General features: G+C 43.4%; 1 protein-coding gene across 1 annotated transcript in view; it reads left to right on the top strand.

Moving 5' to 3' along the window:
* The window catches only part of LOC138511246 (endonuclease domain-containing 1 protein-like), a 64,298-nt gene extending 47,247 nt beyond the window's left edge, over positions 1-17,051 (top strand). The window contains exons 2-3 of the mRNA XM_069626787.1: positions 6,079-6,405; positions 15,422-17,051. Of these exons, the coding sequence (XP_069482888.1) occupies positions 6,118-6,405; positions 15,422-16,096 (963 nt within the window). The 5' untranslated portion in view covers positions 6,079-6,117 and the 3' untranslated portion in view covers positions 16,097-17,051. The remainder of the gene's footprint in view (positions 1-6,078; positions 6,406-15,421) is intronic.
* The last annotated feature ends 1,191 nt before the right edge of the window (positions 17,052-18,242 follow it).

Here is an 18,242-nt window from a genome sequence, read left to right as displayed (position 1 = left end):
GGTGGCAGAGTTGATGGCTGTGCATCAGGCCATCCTCACTGCTGTCCAACATCAACTCCACAAACTGGTCATAATCACAGATTCGGATTATGTACGGAACGGGTTCGTGGAGCACCATCCAAGGGGATCTAATAGAAATAGAGTCCTGTTGGGGGAAATCCAGGTCACTGCTATCACTAGGTCCCAGACAAATGCTCACAATGATCTTTCAACTGCACAATGGAGTAAGGAGACCCCTGATGCTGATTTGATTACAGCTCAGAAGGGGGACCCAATAATTAGTACGTTTTACCAACACATTGAGGACCCTGAGAACTTTCCCCTGATGGATACCGATTACATTGGGAAAGAGGACCTAAGAGTGTTGATGAAATGTCCAAAAAGGTTCCCAATCCAAGACGGTTTGTTGGTAAGGAAATCCCAAGCTGGCCATGATCAGTGGGTGGTTCCTACCTCATTCCGAAGCCTGATGTTAAGTCACGCCCATGGTGCGGCCACCGCCGGTCATAGGGGGTTTCATACAACACTTGAAATCTTAAGAGAGATTGCATACTGGCCACATATGGGCCAGGACCTCAACCAATACTTGAAGAGGTGTCTGATGTGTGCACAATTTCAGCCATCATCCCTCACACACCGTGCACCTCTCCAAAAGAGGGGGATGACACTGGCATGGTCAGATTTGCAAATCGACTTCGTAGGCCCTGTAATTCACTTGTCTAGAGGAAACAAGTACATGTTGACCGTCACATGCTTGTTTACCAAGTGGGTGGAATGTCTCCCGGCCCCAAACTGCGAGGCAGAAACAGCAGCTGCCCTGATGATTAACCACATCTTTTCCCGTTTTGGTCTACCTCAAAGGATTGAGTCAGACAGAGGTAGTCATTTCACCAGCGAGGTAATGACAAAGATGTGGGAGATACTGGGGGTCAAAAGGAAGCTACATATTGCTTACCGGCCAGCTTCTCCTGGAGCAGTAGAGAGATACAACCGAACCATTGTGAGCATATTAAAAAAGTTTGTGGCAGATTCTGGGCTAAGTTGGGATATCCGATTACCTCTGGTCCTAATGGCCATCAGATCTACCCCTTCATCTGCAACTAAAATGTCACCATTTGAGTTGATGACCGGACGCAAGATGGTGCTTCCCCAGCATTTGCTCTACAGGACCCAAGAGCAGACACTGATAAATGCCTCCACAACTCATGAGTATGTGGAGAATTTAAGTAAACACCTCCAGCATACTTTTGCCTATGCTCAGCGGAATCTAGAAAGATCAGCTGATAGCATGAAAACCCACTACGACCTGAAGACCACCAGGAAGGAATATACTGTGGGAGACCGGGTCTATCTATACAATTTCCAAAAGAACCAGGCCAAACAGCGAAAATGTTTGCTTACATGGAAGGGACCGTTTGAAATTATAGACAAAATCTCCCCTGTAGCCTACAAGATCTGCATCCCCAAAGGTAGTTCGGCGGAAGGGGAAGACAAGTGGGTACATATAAATCAGCTAAAGTGTTGCCATCCCAGGCACACTCTGCAGCAACTGGAGGAGTCCTCTGTAATACCAGAGGGGGCCGCTCCAGATTAATTCAGTTCCACCCTCAAATATCCCACAGATAGTCTCTAAAATATCATGATTCTGGTAGGAAAATGTTTCCTGTTATATCTTGTTTTTAAAACAAAACTGAAAATGTAACCGGATGTATAAAATGTATGTGTTTGCCACACCATTAATAGTGGTGGAGAAATGTCTACGAATAGGTATTGCCGCTTTTGCTTTCTCATCCTAGGAGAGATGAAACCATGGAGACTGACCAAAGAGGACGACCGGGGACCGGGAGCAGAGATCCGAGGGGCCCGGGGCACCGCCCAATATTCCCATCAGGACCGGCGAGGAGAACCGATCGATCGAACCGGATGGAGGAAAAGATGCTGAACTGTGCCATCTACGGAATTGGATGATGCGGACATACCAGCGCGTGGATCAAAAACATCCTTTGCACCCGACTTCCCCTCAACTCCAAATCAAAGCGCAGTCGGGCGGGGGGGCTTGTCAAGGGTTTTGACCCATGTTGAATCAATAGACTGGGTAGATGTGGGGATGAGCTGTCGCCGCCCATTATTCTATCCCTGAACAAACTAAATCAATAGACTGGGTAGATGTGGGGATGAGCTGTCCCCGCCCACATTCACGCCAGAATCCAGGAGAACCGCGCAGTTTGTGCACACCAAAATGGTCACCTAATCTGCCACCCACCAGTGCAAAGAAAGATGGTTCTGTTCAAAATTTGTTTTTATTGATGTCAAAAAGTTTCTAAAATCATGGGCACAAGACCACTCTAAAGATACAACCTTCTTGTGGGGGGGTTCCACATCACCACTCTACTGTAAGGATGCCATCAAAACAATGTTAAGCAAGGATCCTATACTATCAAGCAAAAGACCACTCTATTGAAATGCCTTAATTCAAGACAGATCCCAAAAATGGGTGCAGTACCAGCTTTGTCCACAAACCGGCGCTAGCGGTCTAAACTCTGACAGGAGAACTGCTACTTCAGAAGCTAATCAGCCTCCTGAGACAGCTGGACACTTTCAAAGGTCTGCTGGTTAATTAAAACTCTGGTTAATTAAAACTCTTAACCACCTGCTGTTCCCAGAGACAATCTGATTGTATTAACAGGCCAAGAGGCTGGGAAACCTTCTCACCTCAGAGACCCACACAACAGCCCAGGAGATCACATGAACATGCTAACCAAATGCAGAGTGGCCCCCTGGCCTGCTGAACTCAGCCGACACAATAGACCCTTGCACTTGAATGGGGTATGTTGATTTTCAGTGTGGACTGTAAACAGAGCCCTGCCTGGGAGAGGAGAGACACGTGGTACTCCCAAGTTTCTGGGGGGTCGGCTCAGACACTTTTGTGGAATCATATTGCAGCAAATATATGTTTAAGTTTTACGCTTACAAAAATATGCAATTTGGAGAATCTCAATCTAAGAAATGTACCCACAATTCAAGACTTGATTCAACTTTGTACCATGTTCTGAGGCAAAACCCCGCTATTTATTGATATTACAGACACCGGGTTTATGCTAGAAACCTAGTAAATTACTGGAATGTGTGTAGAAGGAGGGTGTACATTGGTGTAATTTTTATACAGATTTAACATTTGCTGAAATTCGTTTGCAACCTGACAATCATTCATAGAGCATTGCTAAAGTGATCCTGAACTGATTCAAAGTATCTATCAACTACCCTGAACCCCCTCTAGGGAATTAAAAGCCTTTTTAGCATATTTTTCACTTAATTGCAACCACATCATAGTATCTTGCCTGTGTTTAAACTCCTACCTGTTTTCCTCTAAGCTTGCTGGGGGGAACTGAATTATATTTGATTGCATTACTGAGAACTGTATGCTTTCCTTCCATCTCTTTACATTACACAAAGGGCGCGGGATTTGTCAAAGAAAAGTGATTACATTGTCTTTTGTTGAAGTCACATTGTCCCTGAAGCCATAAAAGCATTCTAAGCTACTTTATCCTCTCTATATCACTTCTAAGCCATCAAAAAGAGTGTACCACTGTAACATTATCTTTTGCTGATCACTATCATCCTCACAAGTGTGCTATCAAATATTAATTTACTATAAAAGTGTGATAGATATATATTGTTTAATTTTCAAATAAACCTTTTAATTTGCAAAACAAACCTACTTCTTGGCTCAGTGGGATCAGGGGGATTCTAAGAGAGGGGTGTTATATAAGGGTTGTCATCCAGAGTAAACAAACTGGACATACAAATATATCAATAAGGGTTTCCCTCAGTATCCCAGACTAGGCATTGACTTAGCTGTACTGTTGAATTGAATCCGCTTACAGGTAGCAGCTCTGCCCACTGGGGCATAACGAAAGCAGCAGTGGCGTAGCTCATGACTCGTGGAGGAACAAAGGGGTATCCACTCCTCAGCATGCCTATGCTGCAACACCAGGAGCCGAGGTGGCAGCATGCTCTGCTCTGAGAGATGGAAGTGGCTGATGACAGAAAGACACTTCAGGACCTCAGTGGAAAGTCCCTAGCCTTCTCATTATACAGTGCCAGGACAAGTCCCGAATGTTTGGAACACTATAGAGCCTATGAGAGGACCCGGTTTCAAATCCCAAAGAGGAACCTGGGGAAATGTAAGGGGTACTTAAATTAATAAAAGAAAAACTACAGTCCCAAGGACTAGACAAATAATGTTTAAAAGCAGCCCAGGATAAAACAAGGATAAAAAAAACAAATAAAGAAATCAAAACTACAATTGAACTAATAGAAGTTCAGCTGGCCAATGGAAAGAGAGCCTAACCCAGGAGGACCGTACTGGAAACACCCAGCCAGCTAATCCTGTAAACAGGGCTTTTGTCCAATCAGCAGCCAACAGATCCATGTGATCCCTCGCCTAATAGGCCATGCACATGGAAGGCAACTACATGCCCCAGTTTGAGTTTTCGTATAAAGCCCATGTTGGGAGACGCTGCCAGAAAACTTCTTGAACTGCTGGAGTTTGTTATTTTAGGGAAGGACTTCAAGTTAGAGATCTTAACTCATTTTCCTCATTGCACCATTTGATATGGCTATTCTGACAGCTCACTCTTTAGGAATTTGTGATTCAGTAAACCTTTATTTTACGTTGAGGATTAGTCGTGATTGGCGAGTTTACTTAAGGGTTTTTAGTACTTTGGGTACATTCTTAGTTCATGGGTAAAGTGCATCCTAAATTTGCTTTATGGACTTTTAAGTCATTTATGTTTGAACACTTAATTTTATTCTTTAAACCCTGTTTTGGTTACACATACTAATTCAAGTATTTTCTTTAAAAAGTCTAAAACCCTTCTATTCACCATGACGTCACAATACATACCCAATTCTCTTTTCTTACCATCTGCATTATTTAAATAAATAATGAGCCAAAAGGCCCTTTTCCTGTCCTTGCTAGTAGTCAAAAACAACCTTGTAAATCTAGCACAGAATGAAATGTCAAAGGACAAATGTATATGCATTTTTATTTTAAAAAAACATTTGAAAAAGTAAACACTGTTGACAGTCCACATTTCCTTTGTATCAGGTTCACCAGCTGGCAATCTCACAAGTAATCACTACACACTTTTGAAACCTGTCACAATGGGAATTTCATTTGGTGGCACTGGGACCCAGAAGAAAGTGCAAAAAGGAAGCGTCAGTACTGAGCAAGCGCAGGGAAGACTCCAGTGATGCTCAGTAACTCATGGAAGGCCATATTCTCATCAGATTTGAAAGATGTGAAGTTTCAGCTTTCACGTAGCACCTGCTGTCAGAGCAGAAGCCATCCAGGCTACTCAGAACTTAAGTATAACCCACCATTTTCAGCAGTCTTGGAGCTGCATACAACCTCACGACTGGTTCGGCCTTATCCCCCTTCCACAGTTACTCCCACTCCCCAATCTAACGGAAAACGCAAAACAAGCCTATCTTCCACCGCCCTCCTAGGTACAAATCACTGTATTTGCTCTCTAGTCACTTTGAGCAGGACCCAATGGCCATAATTGGGTCCTGCCATTGTGGTGGGATGTAATGGATGGGGAATTAGCAGGTTACTTTGATAATGTTCCATGCATCACTCAGCCCGTTACTTGGGGCTGGTGGTTCGTTACCGGCTGGCTGTCATGTCACTGAAGTAATTATTGCCAAAACAATCAATGTCTTGCTCATGATTGTATTATTCGAAAAGACAAGCTTCCTACAGTCTTCTATGCATGCCAAAATTGACTTTGCACTATAATTGTATAAATGTATACAGTTGAATTGAAGATGGTTGGCATGCAATTCTCTAATCTATGAAGAAAATGTCCTCCTCCATTGTGACCTGGTGATTGTCTGTTATCTATATCTAGTAATATCGTGGCACCTATCAAGAATGTATGGCTGCATGGCCAGCTCCCTCTCAACTCTCCATAACTCCTCACCTAAGACTGTAACTTATGGACTGAATAATCACAGCATTCTGTGCAAGTTTTCGGAAATGTACCACCTGTCATATTTTCTCTTTTCCTTTAGTGGCAAGAACCAGATCCTCGTGGTCCCATTTCACCAATCATGCTGCTGTCTCCATGGTTCCTGGTGACGTTGGGCTGCTTCACCGCTGGGCATGCTGAAGTATTCCTTGATACCTTTACAAACACTGGTTGTGCCAAGTTTTTCTTCAAGGGAACCGAGCCCAGCAGCAGTCTGGTACCCAAGAGTGCAGCATGGATTTGCCAGCGGTATGGAAATCAGTATCACTTTGCTACTTTGTATGACAGGAAGAACCGAATTCCAGTCTACTCTGCGTACATCTACCAACCTGGGCCTGGCAGCAGAGCCGACTGGTTGATAGAGCCACAGGTGAGGCCTGTTCTTCCACACTTGCTAGGGCTGTGCCAGAATGAGCAGTGTTTCTCTAGCAGGTTATTCAGCAGAGGGCTGTTATGGGTCGAGGAGGTAGCATTTGTGAGGAAATGGTGCCTCCTTAGGTTTGAGGACCTTTGTTGATCCACCTTCTGGGCAGGTAGCCCCAGAGGAGATGGGGCAATGTTTGGCAACAGCAGGTAATCCCATGGTGATCGCTCCAAGAGTTCAGTGCTGAGATAATTAGTTTCATCGTGAGTCATTGGTGGATGGGAAGCCCCAGACTGGAAGGTCTTGGGTCTGGGTGGGCATAATTTATTTATTTATTCATATTTATAAAGCGCACAACAGCCCGTGGGCATCGTGGCGCTGTTACAGAGGTGAACAAGCTTGCTGGTTACATTGGAGAGGAGGATGGTTAGATGGAAATTGTAAATTTATAGAGCAGATTGTAGAGACACATTGATAGAGATAAGGAACAACTTCAGGAATGAGGTGAAGTGGAAGGGTGTATGTGGAAGAGGGGGTTAGGTAAATAAGATAGTTTTAAGTGATTTGCGAAAGGCAAGCAGGGATGGTTCTGCTCTGAGTGTGTTGGGAAGGGCGTTCCAGAGCTTGGGTGCAATGTGGGGAAAGCCAATGTCACCGGCTTTGGCTCTTCTGATGGTGGGTATGCAGAGTCGTGTGATGGCTCCTTTTGGGGCGGTCTGAGGAGCTCTTGACTATGGTTTCGGATAAGTAAGTAGGTGCGGTGAGGTTAAAGCATTTATGAGTAATAGTGAGGATTTTGAATTTGATTCTTTCCCTAACTGGGAGCCAGTGTGCATTTCGTCTTGCTTGGGATACATGGTCGTATTTAGGAATGTGCAGGGGGGATTGCATTATTTTGCACTATTTGGAGTTTGCATAGTTTTTTGGTTGATGTTCCTGCTAAGAGGGTGTTACAGTAATCTAGCCTCGCTCCTATGGGGGCCCTAGCAATGGAGAGGCTGTTTTGGGAAGTTAGGAATGGTTTTATGGCATAGATGAGTTTAGTGGTGAGTGCTGGAGCCAGTGTGCATTTCGTCTTGCTTGGGATACATGGTCGTATTTAGGAATGTGCAGGGTGGATTGCATTATTTTGCACTATTTGGAGTTTGCATAGTTTTTTGGTTGATGTTCCTGCTAAGAGGGTGTTACAGTAATCTAGCCTCGCTCCTATGGGGGCCCTAGCAATGGAGAGGCTGTTTTGGGAAGTTAGGAATGGTTTTATGGCATAGATGAGTTTAGTGGTGAGTGCGGAAGCGGAGGAGATGGCGCTGACTTGTTTCATCATTGAGAGTGTGGAGTCTAAATAGACTCCTAGAGTCTTTACAGATGCAGAAACTGGTATGTTAGTGTTGTCAATGGGGAAGTGGGAGTATTCAGGGCCGAGTTTTTCTAGAATTTCCTTGAGGGCTAGGATGATGATCTCGGTTTTTTCATCGTTTAGGCAGAGGCCATTGGTGGCCATCCATGCTTGAATGGTAGCATATATTTGGAGGAGGGCTTCTGTGTCTTGGCAGTAGTCCCCGGTGATGGGGAGGAGGACTTGGGTGTCGTCTGCATAGTTGGTGTATGCTATGCCGAGTGCATCCAACAAGTCAAAGAGCGGTTTGGTAAACAGATTATAAAGGGTGGGTGCAGTGCAGGATTCCTGAGGGACTCCGCAGTTGATGGTCCAGATACCGCTGCAAATGGTGCGTGTCCTGCTGTGCCGGTTCGGAGATATGTCTTCAGCGATTGGGGTGATGGAGGCGATTATGTAGCACCTCTGCAAGGGCGTCCGGGGGCTATCTTGATGGGATTTTATGGAAGGCAGTGGATGCACAGATCATTCCACGCTGTCTTGTCCATGGAATACAAGAGTAGGTGTGTCTGACACTTGTTTTCTTAACGGCAGTAAGGTGACGGGTTGATGCCACCAAAGTTTTGCTGTTAAGTAAGGTAAGCTCTCTCTGCAATAAATATGTCAGGAAGAACTATGATTTAGCTAAAGGCCTGCTTTACACAGTACAATTTTGAGCAACATTCATTTCGACTGTAGCCCAGTGCTAGTTTACCTTTGGACACTGGATTACACAACTGGCCATTATCTTTAAGTGTGTAGAGGGTGGGTGTATATCTGTAGCTGTGTAGGTGGGTTGTTATCATATAGGCTGTAGGATATCCTTTCGTACGGTTAATAAGCCGTACCACTATGGTAGCATGTTGGCTTGGGAGTAGCTGTCTGTGAGGTTGGAGAGTACAAAGTGTACCTAGTTCCATTCTGTCACTCTCAACTGAGCAGAATATGAAGTAGTGCAGGATTTCGTTTTCCTCACTAGTTATAATATTTGTTTCTCAAGCTTGGGTTCAAAATCTGCCTGTGTGCAGAACAGATACCGGTAGAACATCCCAAAGTGAACAGAATCATTTTCTTATAAGCCATTACCTGCAGATGAAGTTTTCTAATTCTTTGTAAGAGATGATTGGGCCTATACTTCAATTAATCAGTGACTGTTATACTTGGTCATTTGGTTCATTTATTTTGTGATTGCTCCTTATCAAGATGCAAAGAATGTCCCAGTTCAGCCATGAGGGGCGTATTCGGAAATCAGAGGGAAATACCTTTATAAAGATGTGAGATGGCCCTAATCTGAATTGTAGACTGTTTACCTAATGAGCGTTAAATATAATGTATGTGCCATGAAATGTATAATATTAAAAACTGTGGTGTGCACCTCCTTAATTCCACAGACATCATCCACAGCATGCACAGTGAATTATGGAAGTTTAAATATATTTGATTGATAATATGTGATATACTCCCTCATTAACGTCATTAAGCTGGAATCAAAACTCTGACAGTTATATTATGTGCGATTTGCATAGTGCATAGTGCACCGCTAACATTTACACAACCTAGTACTGCTGATGTAAGAGTTTCCCCGATTTAATACCATTGAAGAAGCAGAAAAGATAAAAGGGGATCAATCTGTGGCAGGACCAAAAGCATCTTAATAATGATGTCATGAACATTTACTGACAATTTTTCCTTTGGGACCAATTCAGTGTGGTTCTGACCACCATCAATTTTGTTGAGCGACTGAGCCATGTTTCTGTCAATGTGGATCCAGAGACCGAAGGCTGACTAGCCCACCTGCGTCCAAACCGTGATTGAAAGAGAAGAAGGAGACTTAGACAACAGGGAGCCCAGAGAGGAGTTGTAGAGTGCAAGCCTGAATTTCCAAGGGCAACCCCACCTGGAATTCATGGTTATCATTTCCTTAGGTATCCTTAGGTCTCCGTGCAAGCCTCCCCACGAGTGGGCGAGGTATCTCAGAGTTGACCTCCCAGGCTAAAGAATTGGCAGCTAGGAAGATGAAATATTCCATACCGCTTTCTGCACAGTCCCGAGAGACGGTACCCAATGGCACGGCTGGACACAGGCGAAGGCTTCTGGAGAACTGCATGCTAGGAAATATTTCCAGATCCCCTGTGGGCCAGTCTGCCAAAAGAAGTATAGAGAGAATACATTCTATTCACAGGCATGTGTGAAAAGTTTAAAACCCATGCAATTCCTTGTCTTAATATGCAGCAGGAGACCAATGTGTACAGTGTAATATGAAAGGGCAAAGGTGCTCTAAGATCGTACCTTTTATTGGAGAATAGTATATCCTCTGCCCAAAATGTGTAGATCTGGAGGCAAATGAAAATAAATAGATTGAAAACTGCACATACACATATGTAGATTAAAAGTTGAGCACATACATAGATTGAAAGTTGCACACACATGTTTATTGAAAGCTGCACACACATATTCTGAGAAGACTGCACGCACATGTGTCAATACCTGAGAGTATTATTTTCCTAACTCAATTGGTAGTAGGCAGATACAATGTGTTTGTGCCTATATTTAAACTTTGTATGAGAGGAGTGTTTTTGGGTTGAAATAGGAAAGAGTGAAGGGTTTTTGGAAATTAGAAGAATTACAAACAGGTGGAATGCCTTTTCTATATCAATTATAACTGGGGCGAGGCAGTCTGGTGTTAGGCAGCATAAAATGTGGCTGACATTTCCTCCGCATATTGGCCTCTTTGGCAAACCTGATTAGTGGGGAATCTCTCAAATAATATTGAAGGCTAGTCTGCCCCACCATACAATGTGGGAGAGCAGGCGGAGAGTGATAGAGAGCACTCCATCTGCTGGTATAAGATGGGGTTGAAAAAAGAAACACTGAAAAAGCTATAGAGCCATGCATCCTGTAGCGTAGTGGGAAGGAATTGGGGTAAGAGGATGTGGATTGGAATTTGGTGGAATTGCAAAACTGCCGAATAGGCAAGTGCCTTCTTATGCTCGTGGTGGTGTATGGGTGAAGGAGACACTACTTGGAGGCCACTAAATTCGCATGTACCTTCGACTTGTGTCCTGCATGAGAGGACAGAAGCCATTTATGCATTTGGATGTGAGCTGGAAGGAAGGTTCTGAATTCACTTTCCCCATAAGCTTCCTTGCAACTCGCAGCATTTCAATGTGTGGGTGATTTTCAATGAAATTGCAGTATCGATTTTGTTTATTTCAACCTACCACTTTGCATTTGTGAACTCTGCTACTATGAGTAGCACCGGGTTTGCATATGCAGTATCCTTCCTAACATGTTGTGCCTGCTTTTTTGTTCATTAGTTTTTTCTGGATTGTTTTCATGAAAATAGTTTGAGATATTGATTAAAATAAAGAGAAAGACCTTTTTCACTTTCTCCTTGAGTCTCACCACCTCAAGAGCCCTGGTTCTCTCTAGGCTGGATAATTGCAACCACCTATTTCTCAACCTTCTACTTCTACTTTCCATCCTCTACAGCTCACCCAGAACAGAATCGCAAGACTTATCTTTGGCCTCAAGCCCAGGGACCGCATATCTCCAGTGCTGAAATCCTTCCACTGATTCCCTGTGGCTGCACAGATCAATTTGAAGACCCTCTGCATAATTCACAAGGCTTTCTGGGGACGGGGCCCACACAAACTTCAATGCTCTCTTCCTAAATACTCTCATCTAGAGTCCTCTGCTCGTCCTCCCCGTGAGCCACTTTCACAAACACAGATTTGGGGGTAGATCTTTATCCTCTGCAGGTGCCTCCCTCTGGAACAGCCTCCCTGCCTCTCTCTGTCATGAGTCATAGCACTTTAAGTTCCGGACACTCCTCAAGAGCTTGCTCTTCTCCTCGTCCTTCTCTCACCCTCTACCCTGCTAACCTGTGTTCTTTTTCTCCACCCTCCTTCCTCCTTCGTAACTTTGCTCAGTTTTTGTGACTGGTTGCCTGGTTCACCTTCAGAGCTGTACAGGTCCGAGGACCCCCCGTCAATCTTTGAACTTGCCTCAGGGCCACTGCACTATGTTCAGCATTACTGCACTTTCAGCTTATGCTCCATGAGCGAGGCAACCTCTCTGCACTCAACCCAGGGCCCTGTTGGACTGGACGTGTTTGTTCCCCCACCCCCTCTTCCTTGCACCTCCATCTGTATGCATGCATTACCTAAATGTACTAGGACTACTAAGTTTGTCTGTCCTGTTTGTCTGTCCTGTCCCCCTCACCCCACCTTTTTCTGTTCCCCCCTCCCTAGCTGGGTCGAAACTGTAAGACTTCATGCACTTGCACTAGGAGAAATACCGTCAGGCATAGTATGCTAGTTTTCCGTTTAGATCATTCGGAAACTTCAAGGCCTAATAATGATTACTCTATTCCCTTGTTCCCTTCCCGACTTGAAGTGCTTTGAAGCACCCACCTGTGTATAAGCGCTGTATAAATAAACAATTACAATTACATGAATCATGGGAACACATATTTAAAATAGCGCTTCCATTTTTCTTTTTGAAATGCCTTTTTCAAGTTTAGTGCATGGTTTTTTAAATACAACAACCATTCTGCTTCATATTCTTTGACAGAATTAGACTATTTTGTGTACACCACTAAGTAAAAGGAGATGGAGACACAAGCATCCTTTTTAAAATGTCTGCTAAAACATAGTAAATATCTCAGGCATCTTTGACCCAGTCCCTAAATATCAGAAAGTGGCCACTGGCCATTGATGGATTGACAACTTGACAGTATGCATGTACAATTAGCTTGCAATGGCGGCACCGCCACACTTAGAGCACCATCTCTAGATCAGTCAATAGCTAGTTGCATGGATCAGTGTAGGAACTGCATGTGTAAATACACATATTAAGTTTCACTTGGTGGGCACTGCTCCCCAAGGGCTGGATTGCCATGCATTAGCCCCTCTATGACACCCCCCCCTTTTAAATACCCACTTTTGTAGCATATGTAGTAGGGCAGAAGCGCACACATGTACTCAGCGTGTACATTCTAATGTGAATTGTGTGTAACTCGCTTTGTGACTCGGGTCTAACCTACACATGTGAACGTTGTGTCTTTTATTGTGTGATATTCAAGCTTACGGTTGGAAGTGAATGAGTGAATGGGTTCCATCATTTGCAGTTCATGAAACCCTTTCACTTCAACAACCACATTACATGTAGACAAAACACCCCGTTATATATTGTAATCAGTATAATCTTCAACCTCATAGCTTTGCATCCCAAGCCAAAGACCTTCATCAACTTGGAGAAATAAATTGTAATCGCTCTTCTAACACATATGATACAGAGCGATTGCTACTGCTGCAACACGGGTGCTATACATGATGTAATTGGTTTATAGCGATTCCATCGAAAAAAAAGCAACGACACACCAAAGCATCCAATAAAAAGCATTGAATGCCAAAGCATCGACAGGCTATCTTTTACATGTAAAAGTGCCTTTCCATCTAAACCAGTCCATCGAGAATATAAATGGACTGGTTTCAATGGAAATGCACTTTTACATGTAAAATATAGCCTGTCGATGCATTAAAACGTTACATGAGCTCTCCAGTGCTCATATTTTGTGGATTTTTTTTGTATATTGGGGTGGTTCCCCCCACAGCAATCCCCCAACCCCCACACCCACCCCCCAACACTAATCCTAACGTAAACCCTAATCTAACCCTAGCCTCAACCCTAACCCTAATGTAACCCTTAATCTAACCCTAGCCCCAACCCTAACCCTATCCCTAGCACCAACCGTAACGCTAGCCACAACCCTAACCCTATAGAAACCCTCAAGCTAACCCTAGCCCCAACCCTAACCCTAGCCCCAACCCTAACCCTAATGTAACCGTTAATCTAACCCTAGCCCCAACCCTAACCCTAATGTAATCCTTAATCTAACCCAAACCCTAACCTTATCCCTAGCCCCAACCCTAACGATAGCCACAACCCTAACCCTATAGTAACCCTTAATCTAACCCTAGTCCCAACCCTAACCCTAGCCCCAACCCCAACCCTAATGTAACCCTTAATCTAACCCTAGACCCAACCCTAACCCCCAAACCTAACCCTAATGTAACCCTTAATCTAACCTTAGCCCCAACCCTAACCCTAATGTGCCCCTTAATCTAACCCTAGGCCCAACCCTAACCCTAGCCCTAACACTAATGTAACCCTTAATCTAATCCTAGCCCCAACCCTAACCCTAATGTAACCCTTAATCTAACCCAGCCCCAACCCTCACCCAAATGTAACCCTTAACATAACCCTAGCCCCAACCCTAACCCTAATGTAACCCTTAATCTAACCCTTAACCTAACCCTAGCCCCAACCCTAACCCTAATGTAACCCTTAATCTAACCGTAGCCCCAACCCTAACCCTAATGTAACCCTTAATCTAACCCTAGCCCCAACCCTAACCCTAATGTAACCCTTAATCTAATCCTAGCCGCAACTCTAACCCCCAACCCTAGCCCCAACCCTAACCCCCAACCCTAACTCTAATGAAACCCTTAAACTAACCAATCCTAGCCCCAACCCTAACCTCATCCCCTAACCCTAACATAACCCTTAATCTAACCCTAGCCCCAACCCTAACCCACAATATAAACCTTAATCTAACCCTAGCCCCAACCCTAACCCACAATGTAACCCTTAATCTAACCCCAAACCTATCCCTAGCCTCAACTTTAGCCCCAACACTAACCCTAATGTAACCCTTAATCTAACCCTAACCCTAGCCCCATCCCTAACCCTAATATAACCCTTGATCTAACCCTAGCCACAACCCTAGCCACAACCCTAACCCTAATGTAACCATTAATCTAACCCTATCCCAAACCCTTACCCTAATGTAACCCTTAATATAACCCTAGCTCCAACCCTAACCCTAATGTAACCCTTAATCTAACCCTAGCCCCAACCCTACCCCTAACCCTAGCCACAAACCAAATCCTAATGTAACCCTTAATCTAACCCTAGCCCCAACTCTAGCCCAAACCCTAACCCTGATGTAACCCTTAATCTAGCCCTAGCTCCAACCCTAACCCTAATGTAACCCTTAATCTAACCCTAGCCCCAACCCTCACCCCCAACCCTAGCCCCAACCCAGCCCCCAACCATAACTCTAATGTAACCCTTAATCTAACCAACCCTAGCCCTAACCCTAATCTAACCCCTGATCTAACCCTAGCCCCAACCCTAACCCCACTAATTTCGATGGATCGATTCAATTATATACAACGAAATGGCTATTCAATGTAATGGAATTTCGTTGCATATCATTTGATGGTTTGGTATTAGATGCTTTGGTGTTCAGTGGATTGACGAGATACCGTAATTTTCTATCACAGGTATTTCAAGAAGAAGCAACAAGTCTCTGTTTACAATGTTTCTTTAAGGAAGATCTTGCAAATTGTCATGCCAAAAAAGTTTTAAAATGTAAGCTATTAAGTAGAACATCTAAACCCGCATCAGCTAAAGTCAAATATGATTCGGACAAGATAACAATTTTGTAAATGCAGCACTCTCCTTTATCTTTGTGGTTAAACGTCCCTGACCAGCATTTATAATATCTAATATGTCCAGTCCTCTTAAAGCCCCATTTGCAGCCCTGCTAACAATTTTCATCCATTTTATATTTTGCAGCTTGTGGATATATCCTACAACAAGAGCATGGACATTGAATTTTCAACTAAGATTGACAGAAATAAACTTGAAGAAAGCCAGGCTGTTTCCAGTGACTACAAACAAAGTTCTCAAACATATGACAGAGGTCACCTGAATCCAAGCCTTCATCACAGCATCCAGAATAGCAAAACAGCTACCTTCACCTTAACCAATATAGTGCCTCAACACAACAAGCTTAACCAGGGCTCATGGAATCTGTACGAAGATAAGATGATGAAAAATAAGACAGCAGGCTGTGATCAGACCTTCGTCCTGGTGGGGGCTGTTTCAGGGGGCCAATTTATATCTAATGGCCGCGTTAATGTTCCCAGCCATATCTGGACTGCTGCTTGTTGCCTTCAGAGTGGTGGGCTGAAGGCCTGGGCTGCCATTGCTGAGAACAGTGAGAAAAATGAAGTAATGGTCACCAGCGTGGGGGAGGTAGAAGAGCAAATAAGCAAACTGATTAACAGGAATGAACAGCTCCTTCATGAAGACTGCCCCAGGGTCTCTGATTCGCCACCTTTCATCCTTAAGGAGAAAGACGGAGGCCCCAATAACAAGACACCACCCACAAGGGTTGTTATCAACTTTATTCCATTGTTTGTATTCACTGCAGTCCTCAGTCTCCAGTCTTTGGATGATACAACATAAAGCTACTGGATAAGTGCTGAATTTGACAGAATACCTCAAATAATTTAGTGCAGCTCTCATGCACAAAACAATATGGCTACCAGATGACTATATACCATTGTAATTCAATGGTGAGTCTGAAGCTTTTGGTTCTCAATTAATTTTATCTTGAGAGTTGTTGACTTGGGTCACTCATACAAATTAAATAGAGTAATTGCAAAGTAAAGTCCCAGACTAGAATACGGTGTTGCCTGTGGGTTGGACTTCTCTGGTAATCTTAGTGATCCTTGATCTAAGTGAACAGTACTCCTCTGCATTTAAAGAGACAGTATGAAAGAATTTCAGTACAGTAGAGAAACAATAACATTTTCCAAACACACTTTGTACTCACTTTGTACTCATATCATAGGAGACCTGTGCATAACCTTGAGGTCTTAATCCTGATAAGGCTAACTTCATCTATCATCCTTGTGTGCTTGGTAAAAGGAAGACCATGGATACAAACAAAGAGAACACCTTGAATTTACCCAACAAGAGGCAAATGAGTGTTTTGAATACGGTTAATCTTGTCAACAATCATGAATTCAACTATACTACAAGGTATCACCTAGTTGTAACCTGCTCACCAAGAGGCCTTTGGATTAACTAGAAGTCTTTGGCCATCAGTAGGATAAAAATGTGCGTCAAATCACAGATCGGACTTGCAGCTATATTGTGATGAGAGCATTTTTATTAGTATGAATACAAGAATGTTGAAATAGTTGTTATATTAAAAAAAAGTAAACTAATGTCCCACGAAGTCTCCCCATTGTGATCTCCTCCCTATTATCTGTAGCCGGGGGGTTGAAATGTTGTGCTCTCAACTGACCAAATCGTGTTTCCTCCTGTCTTTATTTTGTTATTCATGAAAAATGATACATTTATTGTATAGAAAACAATATATCATGTATTAAATGTACACATTTGTCAGAAATTACCTTTTATGCTCTAGGAGTTGTTACTAATGTGTGAAAAGATTTGTAAGGTCTTCATTTTGCCTTTATTTGTGTTTATCATATTTATTTTGTTAAAACCAATTAAAAAATATACGCAAGATTAGGGATAGTAAGTAAGCAGGAGAGCCCCTCTACTCCCAAGTTGTATTATTTGAAACTCACTGTTTCTTACCAGATAGTGGCTTTTACTTGTGGAAATTGTGAAGGTCTCTTTTTGTCCCCATTTCTTTAAAGAATCTCTTGACATTCCTAACTTTTTCTAAGATATATACGATTTCTGTTGTAGTCAGGAATTTAGTTTCACATTAGTTGGCTTTTTAGTAGGGGCAGCAAATTATTGCAGAGCTCAGTGTGATATCTACGACATTCCCTGCAAATACTAGTGGGTGGCATTGGGAACCAAAATAATTAAGCTAGAGAGCCATTCATCTCCCTGCGAAAGATTTTAAGTATGGAGAGTGGTTTGTTTTCAATCAGCTTTATTGTGACACATAATAGTGCCTTTTGGTGAAAGCTTGATTATAATATCAGCCGTTTTGTAAAATATAGTGGAACCGTTTTAAAGTCTGGCACAGGGGGACTAACATTAGGTACCCTGGTAAGAAGCAGAGAAACTTGGGCCCATCAAAGACTCCCCACCGCAAGAACGGAAGACACAGGCGTGGGGCAAAGTTTACCGTCTTCTAATATCCAAAGCAGACAGGGATCACACAGGAAAACAGAAATTCTCCAGCATTCACAACGTCTGAGCATGTGTCACACAGTTTTGTACAGGTGTGATGTCACAAAATCAATTCAAACCCCGAAAACCCACGGGGTGCTAATATTCTCAGTTTGGGCTGGCTACATGTGGATAATCTATATGCTAAAGAGTTGATTGGTCAGCCATATCGGATGTCTAAATGTTGGAAGCTACACTGTTGTAGGGTTGCAGGACTACCATTGGCCCATGCAACATTTTATACTATCTCACGTAGAGAGCTCTGCATTGGCTAGAGCGGGTCCTCCCAGGTGTTGCAGTTTATTATGCGTCCACACTCAACTCAGGGAGTTCCTTTCCCCCAATCAAGGTGGCGCACAACAAAGCACTATTATTGAAATTAATTTTGGTAAGGACTCTAGCCCGTCAGACACCCAACCCCAACAAAAACCCAGTGCCACAATGGACTAGG

The sequence above is a fragment of the Ambystoma mexicanum genome, chromosome 6p (genome assembly GCF_040938575.1).
Source record: "Ambystoma mexicanum isolate Mex_15411 chromosome 6p, UKY_AmexF1_1, whole genome shotgun sequence".
Lineage (NCBI taxonomy): Eukaryota > Metazoa > Chordata > Amphibia > Caudata > Ambystomatidae > Ambystoma > Ambystoma mexicanum.
This window is presented reverse-complemented; position numbering and strand designations above follow the sequence as displayed.